General features: G+C 40.9%; 1 protein-coding gene across 1 annotated transcript in view; it reads right to left on the bottom strand.

Annotated features, from left to right (window-relative positions):
* Positions 1-19,820, bottom strand: part of slc25a26 (solute carrier family 25 member 26) — an 81,568-nt gene that overhangs the window by 59,434 nt on the left and 2,314 nt on the right. The window contains exons 2-3 of the mRNA XM_048606733.1: positions 14,981-15,137; positions 1,922-2,031 (exon numbers count right to left, since the gene is read on the bottom strand). Of these exons, the coding sequence (XP_048462690.1) occupies positions 1,922-2,031; positions 14,981-15,137 (267 nt within the window). The remainder of the gene's footprint in view (positions 1-1,921; positions 2,032-14,980; positions 15,138-19,820) is intronic.

Raw genomic sequence — 19,820 nt, 5'->3', positions numbered from 1 at the left:
GGCACTCAGCCCATATTTATGCAGCACCTTGTAAATTCAGTGTATAGAATCACAGCTCCCAGCAAAAATTCCAAACCAAGAAACTGAGGTTTCTGAGTTAAAACCAATAAACCAACTTGAGGCAGGCAGGCACAAAAGAATACTTAATCAATATGTTTAACCATATTGTGAAGTGCAAATTTCCTTTGCATATTAATTTTATTTTTGTTGCAAAGTTCGGTAGCGTACTTGTGGGTTGGAAGGCAGGGCGTTGGAATTCAATGTTTGTAAAATATTGGTGTTTATAAAATGATAGGTGGGAAAGCAGTGAGTGATCCCTTTAAAAGAGGATATGCTTTTTCTAGGCTTGGAGATTAAAAAAAATGCCCACGTGTAGGTTATGGACTTGCATGTGCAGGTTATAGACTTGCATGTGCACAGAGCACCTGAGTTGTAACACTTATATCAAAAAGCTGGATGTTTTGATATCAGGACAAGAAGTTGGCATTTAGCCAATTAATTTAAACCAGGCACTTAGATACTAAAAACAAATGAAACTTAAATCAGATGGTTTTGACAACATAGGGCCAATCCTATTGTAAGAAACCAATATGTCATCAAGGGTATAAAATACAAGAACAATTGCAAAATCAGCAGAGAGCGAACTGTCATCTGCAAAGAGATCAGCTCTCTCAGCTCCTAGAGAAAGCATTATCTAAATAAAGGTACTGCAGCACTTTTAATTAATATTCCTGGCAGAAGATCAATGGAGAAGACACAGAACATTCCAGAAGATGTAACCTGGCTGTAATTTTGATAGACTAAGTTCTATTTTTTTTTACTATTTCGGTTTATCTAAGTGGGACTTGTATTTATTAGAACAGCATTCTATTAGAATTTTGTTTCATTCATGGATAGTTAGTAGTTAGAGGGGAATCGTTTGGTTAGTTAATAGTTCAGTTAATTTGTTCACTGTTCGAGTTAAATAAATAAATTGTTACTTGTTGATTACAGAGTGAGTGTCAGGTGTTTACTTCTTTTGACCACTCCTTTATAACAGATTGGGGGTGAGAGGCAGGTTATACCATTTTTCATACTTCTTTTAACAGATTATAGGGTGAGGCGAGTCTCTCTGGGTGTTTCAGTTTTAGTTATCGGGGTGGGGGATTTGACATCTGCATTGTAACACTTTGAACATTTGAAATTTCCCTTAATGAGAAAAATGGCAGATCAATAATGTTTTAAAACAACATACAATTTGTTGCACAAATGGTCGGTTTGTGTAATTGGAAAATAAGCTTTTCACATGTAAAAGAAAGACAAGCCTTTGTTTTTTCTAGAATTGATCATTCCAGTGCTCTCCTGGACAGGGTCTCATCTTCCACCCTCCATGAACTCATCCAAAATTCTGATGTGCATATCCCAAATTCCAGCATTCTGCTTCTTGACCTGCACTGGCTGTTGGGTCTGGCAACAATTTAATTCTAAAATTCTCAACCTTGTTTACCAAGACCTCACCCCTTCCTACTTTTTGAAATCTCTTCAGCTCTGCCATTTTCAGACCTCATGCACAGTCCCAATTTTAATCACTCATCCAATTGCCTGAAACCTCAGCTCTGGAATCTCCTCCATAGATTTGTCTTACTACTTGCCTCCCCTCTAATGATATTCTTTAAAATCTATTTCTTCAGTCAAGCTTTTGGCTAGCTATTCTAATTATCTCATATGGCTTTTGTGCTACACTTTCAAGTGCAACTATATCTCACTAATAAGAAGGAGGCTTGAATTTTTCACTGTTCTCCAGTATATACTCGTGAAGGTTTTATAAAAATTCATTCAACTACACTTCCAAGATGCACCTCGGAACATTTTGCCTTGCATTTAAATTTTTATCATTTTCTCATTTTACACTTACATATCAAACGTAAGATTCAGGACTTACCACCTCTCCAAGAGAAGCAGCAATCATGTGGACAAGTGGAGCTTGTTTTGTTGACACGCATAAGCCCAGTACAGATTTTGTATAGTCATAGGTAACGAAGAAAAGTGCAGCTGAAATTAAACATATACAGAAGAAAAATGTTCTAGTCAGTCTAAAAGTAATGTTAACAAATTCTGATGGCAATGGAAAGTGAATTCACTACACAACTAAGCTGATTGCTAATCAATCTGCAAATCCTTCTAATAGACTTCAGCAGGCAACAGGTGTGGATACATCTCCTGGGCAGTCATGCTTGACACAGTGTTGCCTCTCAGGTTATACCTCTGGTAACCTGTTCCAGAAGAAATTAGTCATGGAAACAGATACAGGCTTAAAAATGAAGAAAATGTTATTTCAAGCAGAAGATTACGATTTTAAAGCAAAACATGTTTTGAGAGCTGGCAGCTCTCTTGCCTACTTGGATGACAGGTGCTGAAACACTTAATAATGAGCAAGGCAAACTAATACATGCCTTGAAAAGCATGTAAAGTAAGGAATACCAGCTAGATGTCAGCCAGGTGCATTAGCGTAAAAGCTCTATTGCAAACTATGCATAGAAGGCCAAGTACAAAATACTACAGCTGTGTCACTACAAGTCACAATTACAACATTGACAGTTTTCAGTACATTATAGATGCAGATCAAGCCATTCATAAATTTACCAAAATATTGATGGCCCATTGGTGCTAAAACTGGTCTTTGATCACAGTGCTGTATGACTTACTCCTTTGTTATCCAGAAGTAACTGCACACCATCAATTGAAATTCACTTCCAGTCAGCAATATGAAATGCTGTTCCATGGAAGAGAATCACAAGAATGCACCAAGATATTTCCAGCAACTTATTCAACTGGGATTCCCTGTTAGTTAATGTACAATTGACATGTGGAATCAACTTATCTTTTTTAAAGAAGGTTATTGCATCAAACATGCATTTTCTTTAATCAAGTATGCTTTCTGTAGCACTTTAACCTCAGTCAGAAGCTGGTGAGCTCAAGGTCCCATCCAAGGACTTGAGCACATACATCGGGCTTACACTTCATTGCAGTATTAAAGAAGTGCTGCATTATCATTTGGGTCTTGAAATTTCAAATCAGTTTGTTTTCTCAGCTGAACATAGAAGACCCCATGAAACAACTCAAAGCAGGGGTTTGGTCCCAGTGTCCTGGTCAATATTCATTCACAATCAGAACCTCAAATAGATTAGCTGATCATTTATTTCCTTACAGTTCGTGGAACTTGTGCATATATTGTCTTTCTATATATTTTACATTTATATTCTATACATGGAGGCTAATTTTCAAACTCTGAAATACTTCAGGAATTAACAATGCTTTTTTTTTTTTTTAAAATAAACCTTGCCAGCAAACTTAATTCCCAGCTTTGTGAGAGAGTGGTGGTGACCGGAGGAGAATGAGACAAGTAGCATGAGAGAGATCGTGAGCGATTGCATATTTTATAATACTGCTTCAAAAGGTTTAAATAAGAGATCAGAGATTTTGCTGATTGAATAGCAATGTGAAAACACAGGAATGTCGTCTCGCCTTTTGAAGTAAAGCATTTGCACTAAATCTTGGAACATGCATTTGAAAAATAAAACAATTCCATTGACTATGTCTAAAATGGAAAATGTCTGAAATGTCTCATCTATAAAAGTGAAAAATTCAGAATTTTCAATGAGGTATTTTCTAAAGTTGCATATAAATATCACTGCACTAACCAAGCAAACGTACAACAAAATCCTTATCAATTTCATTACAATTGTAGCTAGTTTGAAGCTTATTTTCAAAAGTGCCTGCTGAGATTTAAGCTTTTCTCATATTGAATCAAAATGTCTTTTAAAGGTTAAAGGTCTGTTTAAAAAATACAATGTCCAGAATATAGCAAATATCTTAGATGAAAATGCATATGTTTTTAAAATACTAACCAATTAAGAGCTATCACTTCATATAACCACTGAAAATACAAAACCATAACCATTCATGCACTACTGCTATCGGGTAATTTTTTAAAACTTTTATTGCTTTATTTGTTCACTTTTCTTCTTGCAGTAAGAAAATCCCTGCTATAATTCAAGAATGAAAGCTTATTAACAGTGCCAAAAACAGTTTACCACTGATTTTAGATAGTGATTAGTCTATCACCTGATTAGCCCAATTTTAAAATAACTCGAACTTGCATGGTCTGTTTTCTAAATTTTCAGTATTCTAAATGTGTTTGCTTTTTTAAAAAGCTGCCAAAGCACTCTGGAACCTGAAATAAACTGAATTATTACATCATCCTTGCAGACCTTCAAACAGGTGCAAATAGTGTAAATTCATTGTGTAATTCATTTAATTTGTGGATGGCGTCAGCTTTTTAAGAGAATGTTGCTTTCGTTACTAACATAAAAGATTGCAGACACCTGATGTGCACTGAATCTTACTAACTGATTGTAGAATAATATAGCAGTGAAAACGAGTCCTTCCATCAAGTCTGCGTCAGCAATTTGGCTACTCACATATTGCTGAATCTTTTCACAAAATCGAAGGAATTTTTTTTTGCCTTCAAATATTTATCCTAGTCCTTTTGGAGACAATGATTGAAATCAGATTTATCCCAACAATGTTTTTGCATGTAAAATTTTCCTCATGTATTTTGCCAATCATCTCAAATCTGTATCCTCCAGTACTCCATCTTTCCACTGATGGAAGCAGTCTATCTTTAATTTCTCTATTTTCAGCAATTCCATCAAATGTTATGCTAACTTTATCCAAGAACAATTTCTCAACTTCTCCAGTATATCTGGATAACCAATGTTCCCTGAACCCAGAAGTTCGAACACAGGCTGAGCTCAAGTAGGCCTCTTCAGTTACTGTGCAAGTGCGACCTTGCAAAAAAAAAATTACATGCATTTAAATTAATAGACTACATTTTACAACTTAGAAAAGGCAGCATAAACGCAATCCCTTTTTCCTGGAGCATAACTGGAAAATCTCCTTTGAACGATCTCCAAAGTGTTCAGATCTCTCCTGGAGTGTGGTGCCTATACGTAGGCACAATAATCCAATTTGAAGATCTTCAATATTTTCTATGGGTTTGCCCAATCTTGAGCAAAAACAAACCCACAAAAACATGGAAACTATACTCCATACTATTTCCTCTGTATAGCCACAAACAAAACCAGAAGAGATCCACATGGTCTCCACATCCCAATTTTCCACCAAGTGAATCAATTTCCAGACTGGAAAATCTATTCACTCACCAGTGATTTCTAAGCAGGAATTTTCACTTGCACATTAAACTTTGATCAGCATATCTTTGTGTAACTTGACTTCCAACCAGCAAAGCTACATTTTTGAATTTAAAAATTAAACCCTTATTTAAAACGAGATTTCTCTCTCGCTGTCTCCTCTTCCTCTGCCCACATAACTGTGTACCATCAACAGAGAGGACTGTTTCGAAATCAATACAAAGTCATGTGATTCCATACTATTGCCATTAAAGGTGATTATACTTCATCAAAATGAGTGATTTTTAAAACCAGCTTTACTCAAGGCAAAGCATCAACTTCAGGCTCAGTAATGAATTAACATTCAAATGATCATTGAGCATTTAGGTAAATAATACAGTGATATATAGATTTTTTGAATTTAATGCTGGTTGTAAGAGAAAGAAAGGCTGGTGAATATTGGTTTTAATTTAACAAGTCGACTGTAAGTGCTGACATTTAAAGTTAATTAAGCAAGCTAATTACTACTGAGGAGCAGAAAACTTGCCTTTGTTTCATGGATGAAAATCTAATTGTTTATCGCAACTGTTAGCTGATGGACTCATGACTTTTGAAGGTAACCAACAAATTATTTTCCAGTGGACTTTTCATATTAAACTTCATTCTTATACGCTGATGCAGCTAATCAGTGACAGAACCATTCAGTGCTTAGTTCCAAATCATTAGCGGCTACTTATTTCAGAGGAATTAAGTTTAGGGTTCTGACATTGACGAGCTATGTACAGCATTACAAAACTAGCAGCACCTGGCAAAAGACATCTCGTTTGTGGCACTCCTGTCAAAGGTTTTATCAATAAATGAAGCAAACAAAACAAAACAAACAAAAACAAACAAGGTACTTAAAACTTTAAAACATTTACATCTTTAAACCTTAACATATCATTTTGTGAACACTAAAATTAGGTGACTTAGCCAGGGCCAGCTGATGAATTTCAGTTCCAAGTTAGTAAAGCAGTGTGATTGTATGCTGTTTCATGCTTATTCCTCATCAAGATGAACAGCATCAATTGAACATGAACCATTTTTGCCCTCTTGATCCTTGGCATGACAAAAACTGCTGATAAAGTGCACATATTATTGCAAATTCATTTAATTTTACTCTCAAGAATTTATCTTTTTGGATTTGTGTCAAAGTTTCATCCAAAACAATTATGAGTTATGCAAAAGATTATACAACACCGAATTCTAGATTTTAAAAATTAAAATCTATTGGTAAATTAACTGTCTTTCATACCCAAAAAGGAAAAAATACCATTTATGATTCTGTTTAAATAGGACAACAATCTTGAAAGGATAGTAAGAACTGCTGGTGCTGGAGTCTGAGATAACACAGTGTCGAGCTGGAGGAACATAGCAGGCCAGGCAGCAGAGGAGCAGAAAAGCTGACATTTCGGGTCCGGACCCTTCTTCAGAAATGGGAGAGGGGAAGGGGGCTCAAATAAAGAGAGAGTGGGGGGCGGTGATAGCGGAACGGATAGGTAGGAGAGAAGATAGACAGGTCAAGGAGGCGGGGATGAAGCTCATAAAGGTGAGTGCAGGTTGGTAGTGGTGGGGATTGGTCAGTGAGGTGGGAGGAGCAGATAGGTGGGAGAGAAGACAGACAGGTCAATATCCGCTGTTCCCAATGTGGCCTCCTCAACATCGGGGAGACCAAGCGGAGGCTCAGAGACCGCCTGGTAGAGCAACTACGCTCAGTTCGCGACAAATGAAAACACCTCCCAGTCACGAACCACTTTAACTCCCCCTCCCACTCCCTGGATGACATGCCCATCCTGAGCCTCCTCCGGTCACAACGATGTCAGCCGGAAACTGGAGGAGGAGCACCTCATATTACGCCTGGGAAGCCTGCAACCCAATGGTCTCAATGTGGGCTTTACTAGCTTCAAAATCTCCCCACCCCCGACCTCATCCCAAGACCAGCACACCCCCACTCTCAACACCGCCTCATTGACCTGTCCACCTTCTCTCCCACCTATCCACTCCTCCCACCTCACTGACCAATCCCCACCACTGCCTACCTGCCCTTACCTCTCACCATCCCACCGACCTTCCCCAGCCCCTCTTATCCCTGCCTCCTTGACCTGTCCATCTTCTCTCCCACCTATCCGCTCCACTACCTATCGGCTATCACTGCTCCCCCCTCTCGATTTATTTCAGACGTCCCTGCCCTCCCCCATTTCTGAAGAAGGGTCCCAACCCGAAACGTCAGCTTTCCTGCTCCTCTGATGCTGCCTGGCCTTGTGTTCACCCAGCTCGACACTGAGTAATCTTGAAAAGAACAAATGAACATAAAAAGAAACTAGCACGCATCCCTACAGTGTCAGTGTCTCCTTTTAGTTGTCACTATATGGTGCGAAACACCCTCTTCATCAATGGTAGCCTTCGGTGGAGAGAAAGTTGACATTGTCCCCATTTAAACAATGATATTCAAAGGCACACTGTACCACCTTGCTTGACACTGATATTGAGAGTGTGTTTCACAATGAACAAAAACAACTTCCTGAAGACTTAGAATCATTCTGCATATATTTCCCACCTTTCACAACCTCAAGATGTACACTCATAGAACATAGAACAGTACAGCACAGTACAGGCCCTTCGGCCCATAATGTTGTGCTGAACTTTTACCCTAAACCTAAGGTCTATCTAACCTCCACCCCTACCTTATACTATCATCCATATGCCTATCTAATAGCCGCTTAAATGCCCCTAATGAGGCCAACTCCACTATCCTCTCCGGCAATGCATTCCACACCCCTACCACTCCGAGTAAAGAACCTACCTCTGACGCTTCCCCTGTATCTACCTCCACTCACTTTAAAACTATGCCTCCTCATAATAGCTACCTCCACCCTAGGAAAAAGTCTCTGGCTGTCTACTCTATCTTTACCTCTGATCATTTTGTACACCTCCATCAAGTCACCTCTCATCCTTCGTCGTTCTAAAGAGAAAAGCCCTAGCTCTCTCAACCTTTCCTTGTAAGACCTTCCCTCCATTCCAGGCAACATCCTGGTAAATCTCCTCTGCACCTTTTCCAACGCCTCCACATCTTTCCTGTAATGAGGCGACCAGAACTGGACACAATACTCCAGACGTGGCCGAACCAGGCTTTTGTATAGCTGGAGCATAACTTCACAGCTCTTGAACTCAATCCCTTTGTTGATGAAAGCTAACACACCATATGCCTTCTTAACAACTCTATCCGCCTGGGTGGCAGCTTTCAGCGAACTGTGGACATGAACCCCAAGATCCCTCTGCTCCTCCACACTGCCAAGAATCTTTCCGTTAACCCTGTATTCTGCTTTCAAATTTGTCCTTCCAAAATCAATCACCTCACACTTTTCAGGGTTAAACTCCATTTGCCACTTCTCAGCCCAGCTCTGCATCCTATCAATGTCCCTTTGTAACCTAGAACAGCCCTCCGCACTGTCCACAACGCGACCCACCTTCGTATCGTGCGCAAACTTGCTAATCCACCCCTCCACTCCTTCATCCAAATCATTTACAGAAATCACAAATAGAAGAGGACCCAGAACAGATCCTTGTGGTACACCACTCGTAACTGAGCACCATGTTGAATATCTTCCGTCCACTACCACCCTTTGTCTTCTAAGGGTCAGCCAATTCTGAATGCAATTTGCCACATTCCCCCTTACCCCATGCCTCCTTACCTTCTGCATGAGCCTACCATGGGGAACGTTATCAAACGCCTTACTTAAGTCCATGTATACCACATCCACTGCTCTACCTTCATCCACGTGTTTGGTCACCTCTTCAAAGAATTCAATAAGTTTGTGAGGCATGATCTACCCCTCACAAATCCATGCTGACTGTCGCGAATCAAACTGTGCCTTTCCAAGCGATCATAAATCCTATCTTTCAGAGCCCTTTCCAATAATTTGCCCACTACTGATGTAAGACTGACTGGCCTGTAATTTCCAGGGTTATCCCTATTCCCTTTTTTAAACAAGGGAATGACGTTTGCCTCTCTCCAATCTTCTGGCACTATACCCGTGGACAGTGGGGACGAAAAGATCATCGCCAAAGACCCTGTGATCTCTTCCCTTGCGTCCCATAGAATCCTTGGGTAAATCCCATCAGGCCCAGGGGACTTATCTATCTTCAACTTCCTCAAAATTCCTAGCACATCTTCCTTACTAACATCGACCTCCTCTAGCCTACCAGCATGTTTCACACTGCCCTCCTCTACAACTAGGTCCCTCCTCAGTTGTGAATACTGAAGAAAAGTATTCATTAAGGACCTCTCCTATCTCCTATCCGTGCACAAATTCCCTTTACAATCCTTCATCGCCCCTACCCTTTCTCTGGTCATTCTCTTATTCCTCACGTACGTGTAAAAAGCCTTGGCGTTTTCCTTGATCCTATCTGCCAAGGTTTTCTCATGCCCCCTTATAGCTCTCCTAAGCTCTTTCTTCAGCTCTTTCCTGGATAGCTTGTATCCCTCTAGAGCCTTTTCCATTCCTTGTTTCACAAACCTTACATAAGCATCCTTCTTCCTCTTAGCCAGTCATTCGACCTCTCTCGAGAGCCAAGGCTCCCTCACTCAACCGCATCTTCCCTACCTGCTAGGGACAAACATATCGAGCACACGCAGTATGCATTCCTTAAACAATCTCCACATTTCAATAGTGCTCTTCCCTGACAGCATCTGTTTCCAATTTATGTTACCCAGTTCTTGCCGAACAGAATTGTAATTACCCTTCCCCCAATTATAAACCTTACCCTGCTGTATGTACCTATCCTTTTCGATGACTATTGTAGAAGTAACAGTGTTATGATCGCTACTGCCAAAATGCTCTCCTACCAACAGGTCTAACACTTGGCCCGGTTCATTGCCAAGCACCAAATCCAAAGTGGCCTCTCCTCGTGTTGGTCTATCTGCATACTGTGTCAGGACTCCTTCCTGAACGCACTGGACAAAATCCGCTCCATCTAAACTATTACAACTAAAATATTTCCAATCAATATTTGGAAAGTTGAAGTCACCCATGACTACAACCCTGTGACTTCTACACCTTTCCAGTATCTGCCTCCCAATCCGCTCCTCCACTTCTCTGCAACTATTTGGGGGTCTGTAAAAAAACCCCAACAAAGTGACTGCTCCTTTCTTGTTCTGGACCACAACCCAAACTGATTCTATAGATATATCATTCTCGAACTGCCTTTCAGTAGCTGCTGTACTATCCCTGACTAGCAATGCCACTCCCCCGCCTCTTTTTCCACTCTCCCTATTTCTTTTAAAGCATCTAAATCCCGGAACTTCCAACAACCACTCCTCTCCCTGAGTTACTCAAGTTTCTGTAATGGCCACAACATCGTAGTTCCAAGTACCGACCCATGCTCTAAGTTCATCCGCCTTATTTCTGATACTTCTAGCATTGAAGTATACACACCTCAAACCATCCCCATGTCCACATTTACGTTACATCGACCGCATTTCTTTATAAACAACCTCACTCCTTGTTGTGTCCACTGGAAGGCTGAATACCTCATCCTCTGAATTATAAATCTGGTTCCCCACCCCCTGCCAATCTAGTTTAAACCATCCCGTATAGCTCGAGCAAACCTCCCTCCCAGGATATTTGTGCTCTTCCGGTTCAGGTGCAACCCGTCCTTACTGTACAGGTCCCACCTTCCCCAGAATGTGCTACAATTATCCACATAATGAAAGCCCTCCCTCCTATACCAGCCCTGTAGCCACGTGTTTAGCTGCACTCTCTCCCTATTTCTTACCTTGTTATCACGTGGCACTGGTAGTAATCCAGAGATAACTACCCTATTTGTCCTGGACTTCAGCTTCCAACCTAACTCCCTGTACTCGTTTTTCACACTCAGTCGTTTTTCTACCTATGTCATTGGTACCGATGTGTACCATGACTGCTGGTTGCTCACCCTCCCCCTTAAGGATCTTGAAGATACGACCCGAGACATCTCAGACCCTGGCACCCGGGAGGCAACATACCATCCTTTCATCTCGTTCACGTCCACAGAACCGCCTGTCTGTGCCTCTTACTGTTGAATCCCCCACTACAATTGCTCTCCTATTCTCCCCCCTTCCCTTCTGCGCCACAGGGTCAGGCTCAGTGCCAGAGACCTGTCCGCTATGGCCTTCCCCTGGTAGGTCATCCCCCCCCCAACAGTATCCAAAACGGTATACTTATTATTGAGGGGAATGGCCACAGGGGATCCCTGCACTGTCTGCCTATTCCCTTTCCCCTCCTGACAGTCACCAAGCTACCTTTTTCCTGTACCTCCCTGTAACTCCTCTCTATCACCCCCTCAGCCTCCCGAATGATCCAGAGTTCATCCAGCTCCAGCTCCCTAATGCGGTCTGAGGGGAGCTGGAGTTGGGTGCACTTCTCACAGGTGAAGTCAGAGGGGACACCAGCAGTAACCCTTACCTTCCGCATCCTGCAAGAGGAGCATGCAACTGCCCGAGCTTCCATTCCCTCTACTCTAGATTTCCAGGAGAATTTAAAAAAAGCCTTAACTTACTGACCCACCACAGTCTTTTTTTTGGTTAGAGGAGGAGGATGGGTGGGAGACACTACACGTGTAGTGTTTCGGGTTTAGCCAATGCCCGAATATATCAGTTCTTTCCTGGCTTGCGTTCTCTCCACACACTCGCCGCTGAAAACAAGAGGGCCGCTGCTGCACGAGGTAAGTTTTTATCCTGGAAAAAAAAACCTTACCTTCCCATCGGCACTCTGGCTCACGCTGCTGCCGCTGAAAACAAGAGCAAATCAAGAGCAAACTCCATAGCTAATCAAATGTTTTTGAAATGGTGTCATTGTTGCAATGTAGGAAACTTGCCACTTAATTTACACCCAGCAATATACTACTTATTTGATACCAAGAACTGGAAAGCAGTTTCAAAATGGATTACTTTGAATATTTTCCAAAACAAGAATCAATACTTTTAATCCTCGTCTAACACACTTCGAAAATCCACTTGTACAGTGTTAGGAGCAGAAGTTGAAACTCAGGTAAAAGAACAGAATTTCTAGTAGCGACTCTGGTCTGGGAATCCCTAGCAAAACTGCAATCAATGGCTATCGGGGACAAAATCTCTGCTGGTTGGAGTCATACCTGACACACTGGAAGATGATCGTGGTTGTCAGAGGCCAGTCATCTCAGCTCCACGACATCTCTGCAGGAATTCCTCAGGGTAGTGTCCTCGGCTCAACCATTCTTCAGCTACTTCAATGACATTCCCTTTACCATAAGGTCAGAAGTGGGGATGTTCGCCAATGATTACACAATGTTTAGCATCATTTGCAACTCCTCAGATACAGAAGCAGTCCATGTTGAAATATAACAAGACCGAGACAATTTCCAGGCTTGGGCTGAAAAGGAGCAAGTAACATTTGCACCACACAAATGCCAGGCAATGACCATCTCCAATAAGAGACAATCGAACCACACTCAATGGTAATGGTACTTGTCAACATCCTTGGGGTTACTATTATCAAAAAACTCAAAGGACCTGCCATATAAATACACAAGCAGGTCATAAGCTGGGAATACTCACCTCCTGATTCCCCAAAGCCTGTCCATCATCTACAAGTCACAAGTCAGGAGTGATGGAATACTTCCCACTTGCCTGGATGGGTGGAGCTCCAACATCACCATCCAGGACAAAGCAAAACAATCTACCTGAATGGCACTACATCCACACCCTCCACCACCGACGCTCAGTAGCAGCAGCGTCTACTATCTGCAAGATGCACTGCAGAAATTCACCGAAGATCCTCAGACAATTCTTAAAAGTTTCTGCAAAGATCTGTAGCTCGGGTTGAGGGTGAGGTTGTTGAGTTGCTCGGCAAGCTGGCTTGTTGTCGTTCAGACGTTTCGTCACAGTACTTTCCAACCCACGACTGCTTCCATCTAAGAGAACGAGGGCAGCAGATACCTGGGAACCTCACCACCTACCAGATCCCCCCAAACCACTCACTGTCCTGAATTAGAAATACATTGCCGTTCCTTCACAGTTGCTGGGTGAAAATCTTGAAATTTCCTGCCTTACGACATTTTGGGTCAACCTACATTATGTGGATTGCAGCAATTCAAGTCAACAGCTCATCAGCATCTTCTCAAGGGCAGTTAGGGATATGCATTAAAATTGCTGACTAACCAGTGACACCCACATCCCATGTGTAAACTAAAAAAAATTTTTACATTAATGGAATTGTGGTTCATCCAGATCATGGAATTTGGCGATGCAAATACAGCAACGAGGACCAAGAGTGGTGGTGTTAAAGTAAAGCTGAATGACATTAATATACACAGAGGTGGGAAAAAATTACAAATGACATCACTGAGCAGCAGATATGGATCAAAACTAATAGGGAGGCACTGTCAAGTTCACAGTTGGGGGCCACCGGAGACAATGGCGGGTGGGCAGGGATAGAAGCCATTGTGGAAGATTCTCTGGCTGTTGTTGGGCAGAGAATAATGGATCCAAGCATGGTGATTTCAAACCAGTGGACAACAGAGGAAAGGTGCCGTTAGCATGGCCAACTATGGCAAACGCTGCAGACAGGTTGAGAAATGCATTATGTTAGTGCACTCCAAACAGAGATGTAATTTGTGACTTTAATTTAGACTGTTCTAGTGCTATGGCATGATGAAACATGGAGTTGTGAGAAAAAGGACCAGACACTAATTTACAAAGCATGAACATCTAAATGAACGAACAAATGAATTATTTATTGTCATATATTTCTTGAAGATAGAGTGAAAAGTATTTTGTCGCCACAATCCAGCGCCATTTAAGTTACAATAAGGACAAAAATAAATTAAGTAAGAGTTCATCTTCTGTTCAAATTGGGGTCTAAAGCACAGTTTCAGGGCTTCTGCAAGGTGTCTGGATGGTGTTCTGTTCCATCCCTCAAGGAGTCCCACTCCGGGAACAGCAAAGACAATGCAGATGCCTCAGGAGACGCCAGCTCTGCTGCCAAGAGTCCAGGCCTCATCGCCAACGGCAGGAGACTCCTGGCAGCCGGGGCAGTATGCTCGGAGTTCCGATTCACACTGTCGATGCTGCAGTCTCCACCCTGCCAACACTGCTCCGGCCTCAAAGATGAAGAAGACAAAGTGAAATGACGAAAAGTTGAAACAGAAAACGACTTGCCAGCCTGGAGAAGATGGGCTCCAACAAGCCTGAATACTACATACCATGCCAGTGCCATCTTGAACGTGCCTAGTGATGGAGAGGCAGTTTGCAAGGACAGAAAACTTAAGAGTGGTTTTTTGGTTTGGAGTAGGGGGAAGGATGGCAGCAGATCTGAAAGGGAGGGTGATAGCACCTGAGAAAATTCAACCATTGTGGGCCCTAGGAAGGCAAGTTAGGTGGTAAACAGATTAATGGGAATAGAGAGTCATAGAGTGGATTTCATAAACAAGATGAGCTTGAAGAGACCATGGTGGAATAGGAGTCAAGCTACAGAAAGATGCATGTTAAGGGCTGAGGTGGAAAGGTCTGTTTCGTAGGCGAGAGAAGGATGTGGCAACTGGAAAGTTGGTCTGTCTTTAATGTCTTCAAATTGAAGGTGGTTGGTCTGTTTATGCCATAAAAAGAATAAAAAGTTAACACATCATTCAGAAAGTTAACAAGAGACAATGTTCAAATAAAGTATATGTATATCACAAAAATGTAAATATTCTATGTGGCCATATCTTTTCAACGACTTCCAGATGAAAGTGGGGTTATATAAACAGGAATTTACCATTAGGAAAGGACCCTAAGGCAGCAGAAGGAACACCAGCATAAATCCCACGGAACCCTCCAGCGTTGTAGAATCCCTGCTGACTCTGTAGTCTGGTTTTTACGGTGTCCAGTGGGAAGAGTGTCAGATCCACACACATTCCTGCCAGGCCACCAGCCTAAAATGACGAGGGTAAGTTATCTTGGCATCATCACTTTCATAAACGTTTACATACAGACTGCACTTTCAAAAATTTACTTGATACTGAAAAGATCTTTATAATATTACTTCTTATGGCATAAACTTTTAAATCATCCAAATTACAGCGTCAAAACCAGGTAACACTCAGATGTGCAAGTTAGATGGATTGGCTGTGCTAAATTACCTATAGTGTTCAGGGATGTGTACATTAGGTGCATTAGCCATGGGAAATACAGGGTAACAGGGATAGGGCAAGCAGATGGGTCCAGATGAGATGCTCTTTGGAGGGTTGTTGTGGGCCTGTTTCCACCCAGTTGGGATTCAAAGATTCTTCTAAGAAGATTTCTAAAACGTCAAAATTTTATTATTTTTCTGTGCCGTTTCAGGGCTTGTCAATTTGCTGAAAGGACAGTTTTTAAAAATCACAAGATTGTTATTATTACAAGATTGGATTCCTGTTTAGTATACAGCATGACCTAGATGCTCACTGTGATAAACTGGCATTGCTTCAGTTATGATCATTGATTTTTCAATGTGGGCATCACATTAAAACCAGAACACACAGTATTGCATGTGATCATATCTTTTTCACTGTTTATAACATCTTGACACGAACGAAATCAATTCTTCATAATCACTCCTACTTATTTGAAATTTGAAGACCTTCTTGCAAATCTTCTTTGTGGTAAAAGATGCATGTAAATGTTGGGATATTTTTAAACTTTGGCTTATTACTGCTTAAATGAGCTATGCATTGAAATTGTTTCTCTAAAATCATTGAGCCTAAGGAATTTGTTAACCAATGAACACTTCTCACCTATCGAGCTAAAAGGTCTCTAGCCACAGGCACTCTGATGTACCCCCATGTAACGCTCACAGTAAGATCTGACAAGCTGCTGGAGGACACTGTCACACAGATTTTAAAGTTTAGAATAATATTTACAATCAATTTTAGTTTAGTCAAATAAAATGGCACATTCTTTTCACAAACTGTTGTTCGTTGTATGGTATTATGACACAAACTCAAAGTGAACTAAATGAGTCCGAAAGTAACTGCTGCTTTGTTCATGCACATACTGAATTTGTACCACAACTCATCCAATTTAGTATTTCTTTTGTCAACTTTTGAAAAGAGGGAGAGATGACATGGTTGAGCTATTAAATGCATATGAGGCACGGTTGGACTTAGATAAATTTAGAAAGCTGTAAGGATATTCTTTAGAATATGTAACGGAACTTAAGAAAATATATACAAGATATCAAAAATCCTGTTGGGAGATTCTGAATTCAGTATTTGCCTTTAAATTGTTGTACTGTGCTAAGGTGTCAAACATGGATGGGTTCCAAATATTAACTGGAGATACATTTTCAGGAGCAAACATGCCCTTACAACAGAAGACCGAAGTCTTAAAAGAAATCTTCAGAACACATTCATTCGCGCTGGCCTTCTGTCTCAATTAGTAATAACACAATGGACAGCAAACTTCACAGTCAGTCCTCAAATAAAGGCAAAATACTGCAGATGCGAGAAATCTGACATGTTTAATAAAAGGTACTAGAGAAACTCAACGGATCTGGTAGCATCTGGGGAGAGAAAAACAGTTAACACTGAGTCCAGCTTGACTTCAGAACTGGAGTCTCTCCAGCACTTTGTTGTTATGCGAGATTCCCCAGACATGGGCCAAAAGCATCAATACAAAGGAAGTATCATAATTAAATGATGTGAGGATAGAGATACCTCTGGCAATTACAACAAATGACAGGAATTGGCATACTATAACAGAAGAATGAACCCAGGATTGCCAAAGGTATAGTCAACAAGTGTTTCAGTTGAGACTCAAAATACTATTCTGCAGTTATTGATCTCAATTGAATAACAAGGTATTTGAAATTACGAATTGTACAACTGGTCAGCATGAAAAGAAAGGTGATATTGATCAGGCAAAGGAAATTGCACTAATTACAAGAAGCTTTAGCCTAGTAATGAAAGTCTTACTTACTGACCTCGCATTGGGGCATCACGTTGGCTCAGTGGTTGGCACTGCTACCTCGCAATACCAGGGACCCGGGTTCGATTCCACCCTCGGACAACCGTCGAGTGAAATTTGCACATTCTTCCCATGTCTGCATGGGTTTCCTCCAGGAGCTCCTGTTTCCACCCAGCTTAAGCGGATTGGTTAAGTTAGATTGCCCAGTGATGTGCAGGCTAGGCGGATTAGCCGTGGGAAATACAGGGTTACAGGGTTAGGATAGAGGATGGGTCTGAGTGGGATGCTCTTCAGAGGGTCAGTGTGGACTTGATGGACCAAATAGCCTGCTGCCACACTGTGGGGATTCTATTCTATTCTATGACACCTTCAGGTGTGCTGCGATGGACACTGAATACATATCCACAGCATGAAAGTAGATTGGTTAAAATGCTACCTAGATCATTTAAATAACAAGAACCAAAGTAAGGTTAAGGAATTTGAGACTTCTACCTGCTTTAGATTGGGGATGATAATATATAAAAATCAACAAACACAGTGATGATTCCCCGTAAAATAGCAGGGGTAAACCATTATCAGCACAAATGCAGTGTTGGGTGAAATATTCTTCAAGTTGTGTCGGCTATGAATAAGGCTCAAATGAAACCAAACATGGGACAGGTCAATGATTTTTATAAAGTCAGTGAATTTACAGTCCACACATTTTGTATTCCTTTAACAAGACCTAACTCTAATCAAGATATTAAGCAGGTGTCAATGGGATGAGTTTAATGGACAAAAGGCTAATTCTCCTAGAATTACATTGGCAAATTCTCAATCCATCTTTTAATATGTTACTAAAAGTTTCAGGAGTAAGGGATAATTAGTATACTAAGCTTAAAGAGGGGATAATCCCTAAAAGTGATGCATGTTAAAAATAGGGACACTTTTGAAATTATTTCTTAATGAGATTATAACAATGGATTTGAAAGTTTGGAACATTGAAAAAGAAATCAATTTACACTTCATCAGCGTAGCAACTAGATTTATTCCGACTACAATAATAGATAATAAACATAATTTCCTAGGTGGGTAATTGTACTTGTTAGTGTGTAATTGCTGATGATAATTAAAAGAAAACATAAACATGAGAAAAAGATAAACACCAGTTTCGAAGCATCAGCTAAATTCCAAACTGAATGAGGGAGATTTTGCCAAAGACGAATTTAGGGATGTATGAAAAAATGCAAGATTATAATAACAGACACAGCATTGATTAATGGGCTATTACTACATGAAAGCATGTAGTAATAGGTAAGATTTTTTTCAAATCATAGTGGACCAACCAAGTTGTTAACATTTGCCTCAGTGTGGGCAAATAGCTCACTGTAAACGGTTATGGAACTACAATCCATATTAATTACTCTTTGGCATAAATTCAAAACTTCTTTCAACAACTAGTGTCATCTCCCACTTAAGAGACTAAATTGGTTCAACTTTTGCTGAGCTCTCGTAAGCTGCATGCAGGGGAAAGGGCATTTACTAAAGCGTTATGTTGAAGGCCATCAGAAATAAACTTTAATCCATGGAACATGGTATATGACCAAAGGGATGAACAGAAAGAGTGGGTGAAGTTATTGGTAGAGATGGACAAACAGTAACTTAGCGACCAAATGGCTGGGTTTATTCCTCAAATTTAACTGGCTTGGATTATACAGAACCTGAAGGTATGAAAGAGACGAGGCACCATGTACTTGATGTACATACATATGAGAAATTAGGAAGTCCAAATTACAGCAAATGAAGGGCTGACTGAGTATGCACAACATGATGTGGTAATGCAGGAGAAGACTTTTTGCCCCAGCAAACAACTGAAAGTAAGCACCAAAGTTACACTGATGCCAAAAGAGGGCCAATGATTAGAGGAATGTCATCATTAAATTAACAGGAAAAGCCACCAACAAATAAAAACACGGACTAAATGTGAAAGGTAAGGGACGAGGTAAATTCCACAGATCGGCAAAACTAAGGGAAGATACAGAAGACCAGAAAAAGCAGTACAAGATTTGAAACTGGACCCAGAAGTGAATATTTCCCTCGTAAAGAACCACAAACTTGCAAAACAAATTTTGATCATTGGGGTGGGGAACCTTGGAGCAGCAATCCTGAACAAGACAGAAGGATAAATAGTTGTAGATTGACAAGAACAAGGATAATGAAACAGACATGCAATATCATGAGAAGTTGAAGTCCTAATAATCAAGACGTTTCACTGACAATGGACAAAATAAGTTTATAAAGGATGTTGAATAACAAGTGTTGGGAGCTGAAAGAATTTGGTACATTCAGATAGGTACCAGATGGGGGACAGCCAGCCTAATCATACAGATGAATTTGCAGAATAAAATACTCCCTGATGGGACAATTAAGGATAAAGTCAGACGAATGTCCCAGGGTTTTGGACTGAAACTTGCTCATCAAACATTTGCATGGACTCCTCTGGTGCAGGAAATGTGTCCTTGAAAATTATCTCAACACTTTCATATAAGTCAATTGATACAAAAGCTGTTTCAGAGATAGTAGGAACTGCAGATGCTGGAGAATCCGAGATAACAAGGTGTAGAGCTGGATGAACACAGCAGGCCAAGCAGCATCAGAGGAGCAGGAAGGCTGACGTTTCGGGCCTAGACCCT

The sequence above is a fragment of the Rhincodon typus genome, chromosome 16, assembly GCF_021869965.1.
Source record: "Rhincodon typus isolate 14 chromosome 16, sRhiTyp1.1, whole genome shotgun sequence".
NCBI classification, from domain to species: domain Eukaryota; kingdom Metazoa; phylum Chordata; class Chondrichthyes; order Orectolobiformes; family Rhincodontidae; genus Rhincodon; species Rhincodon typus.
The sequence above is the reverse complement of the archived record's forward strand: the minus strand, read 5'-3'. Positions and strand labels throughout refer to the sequence as shown.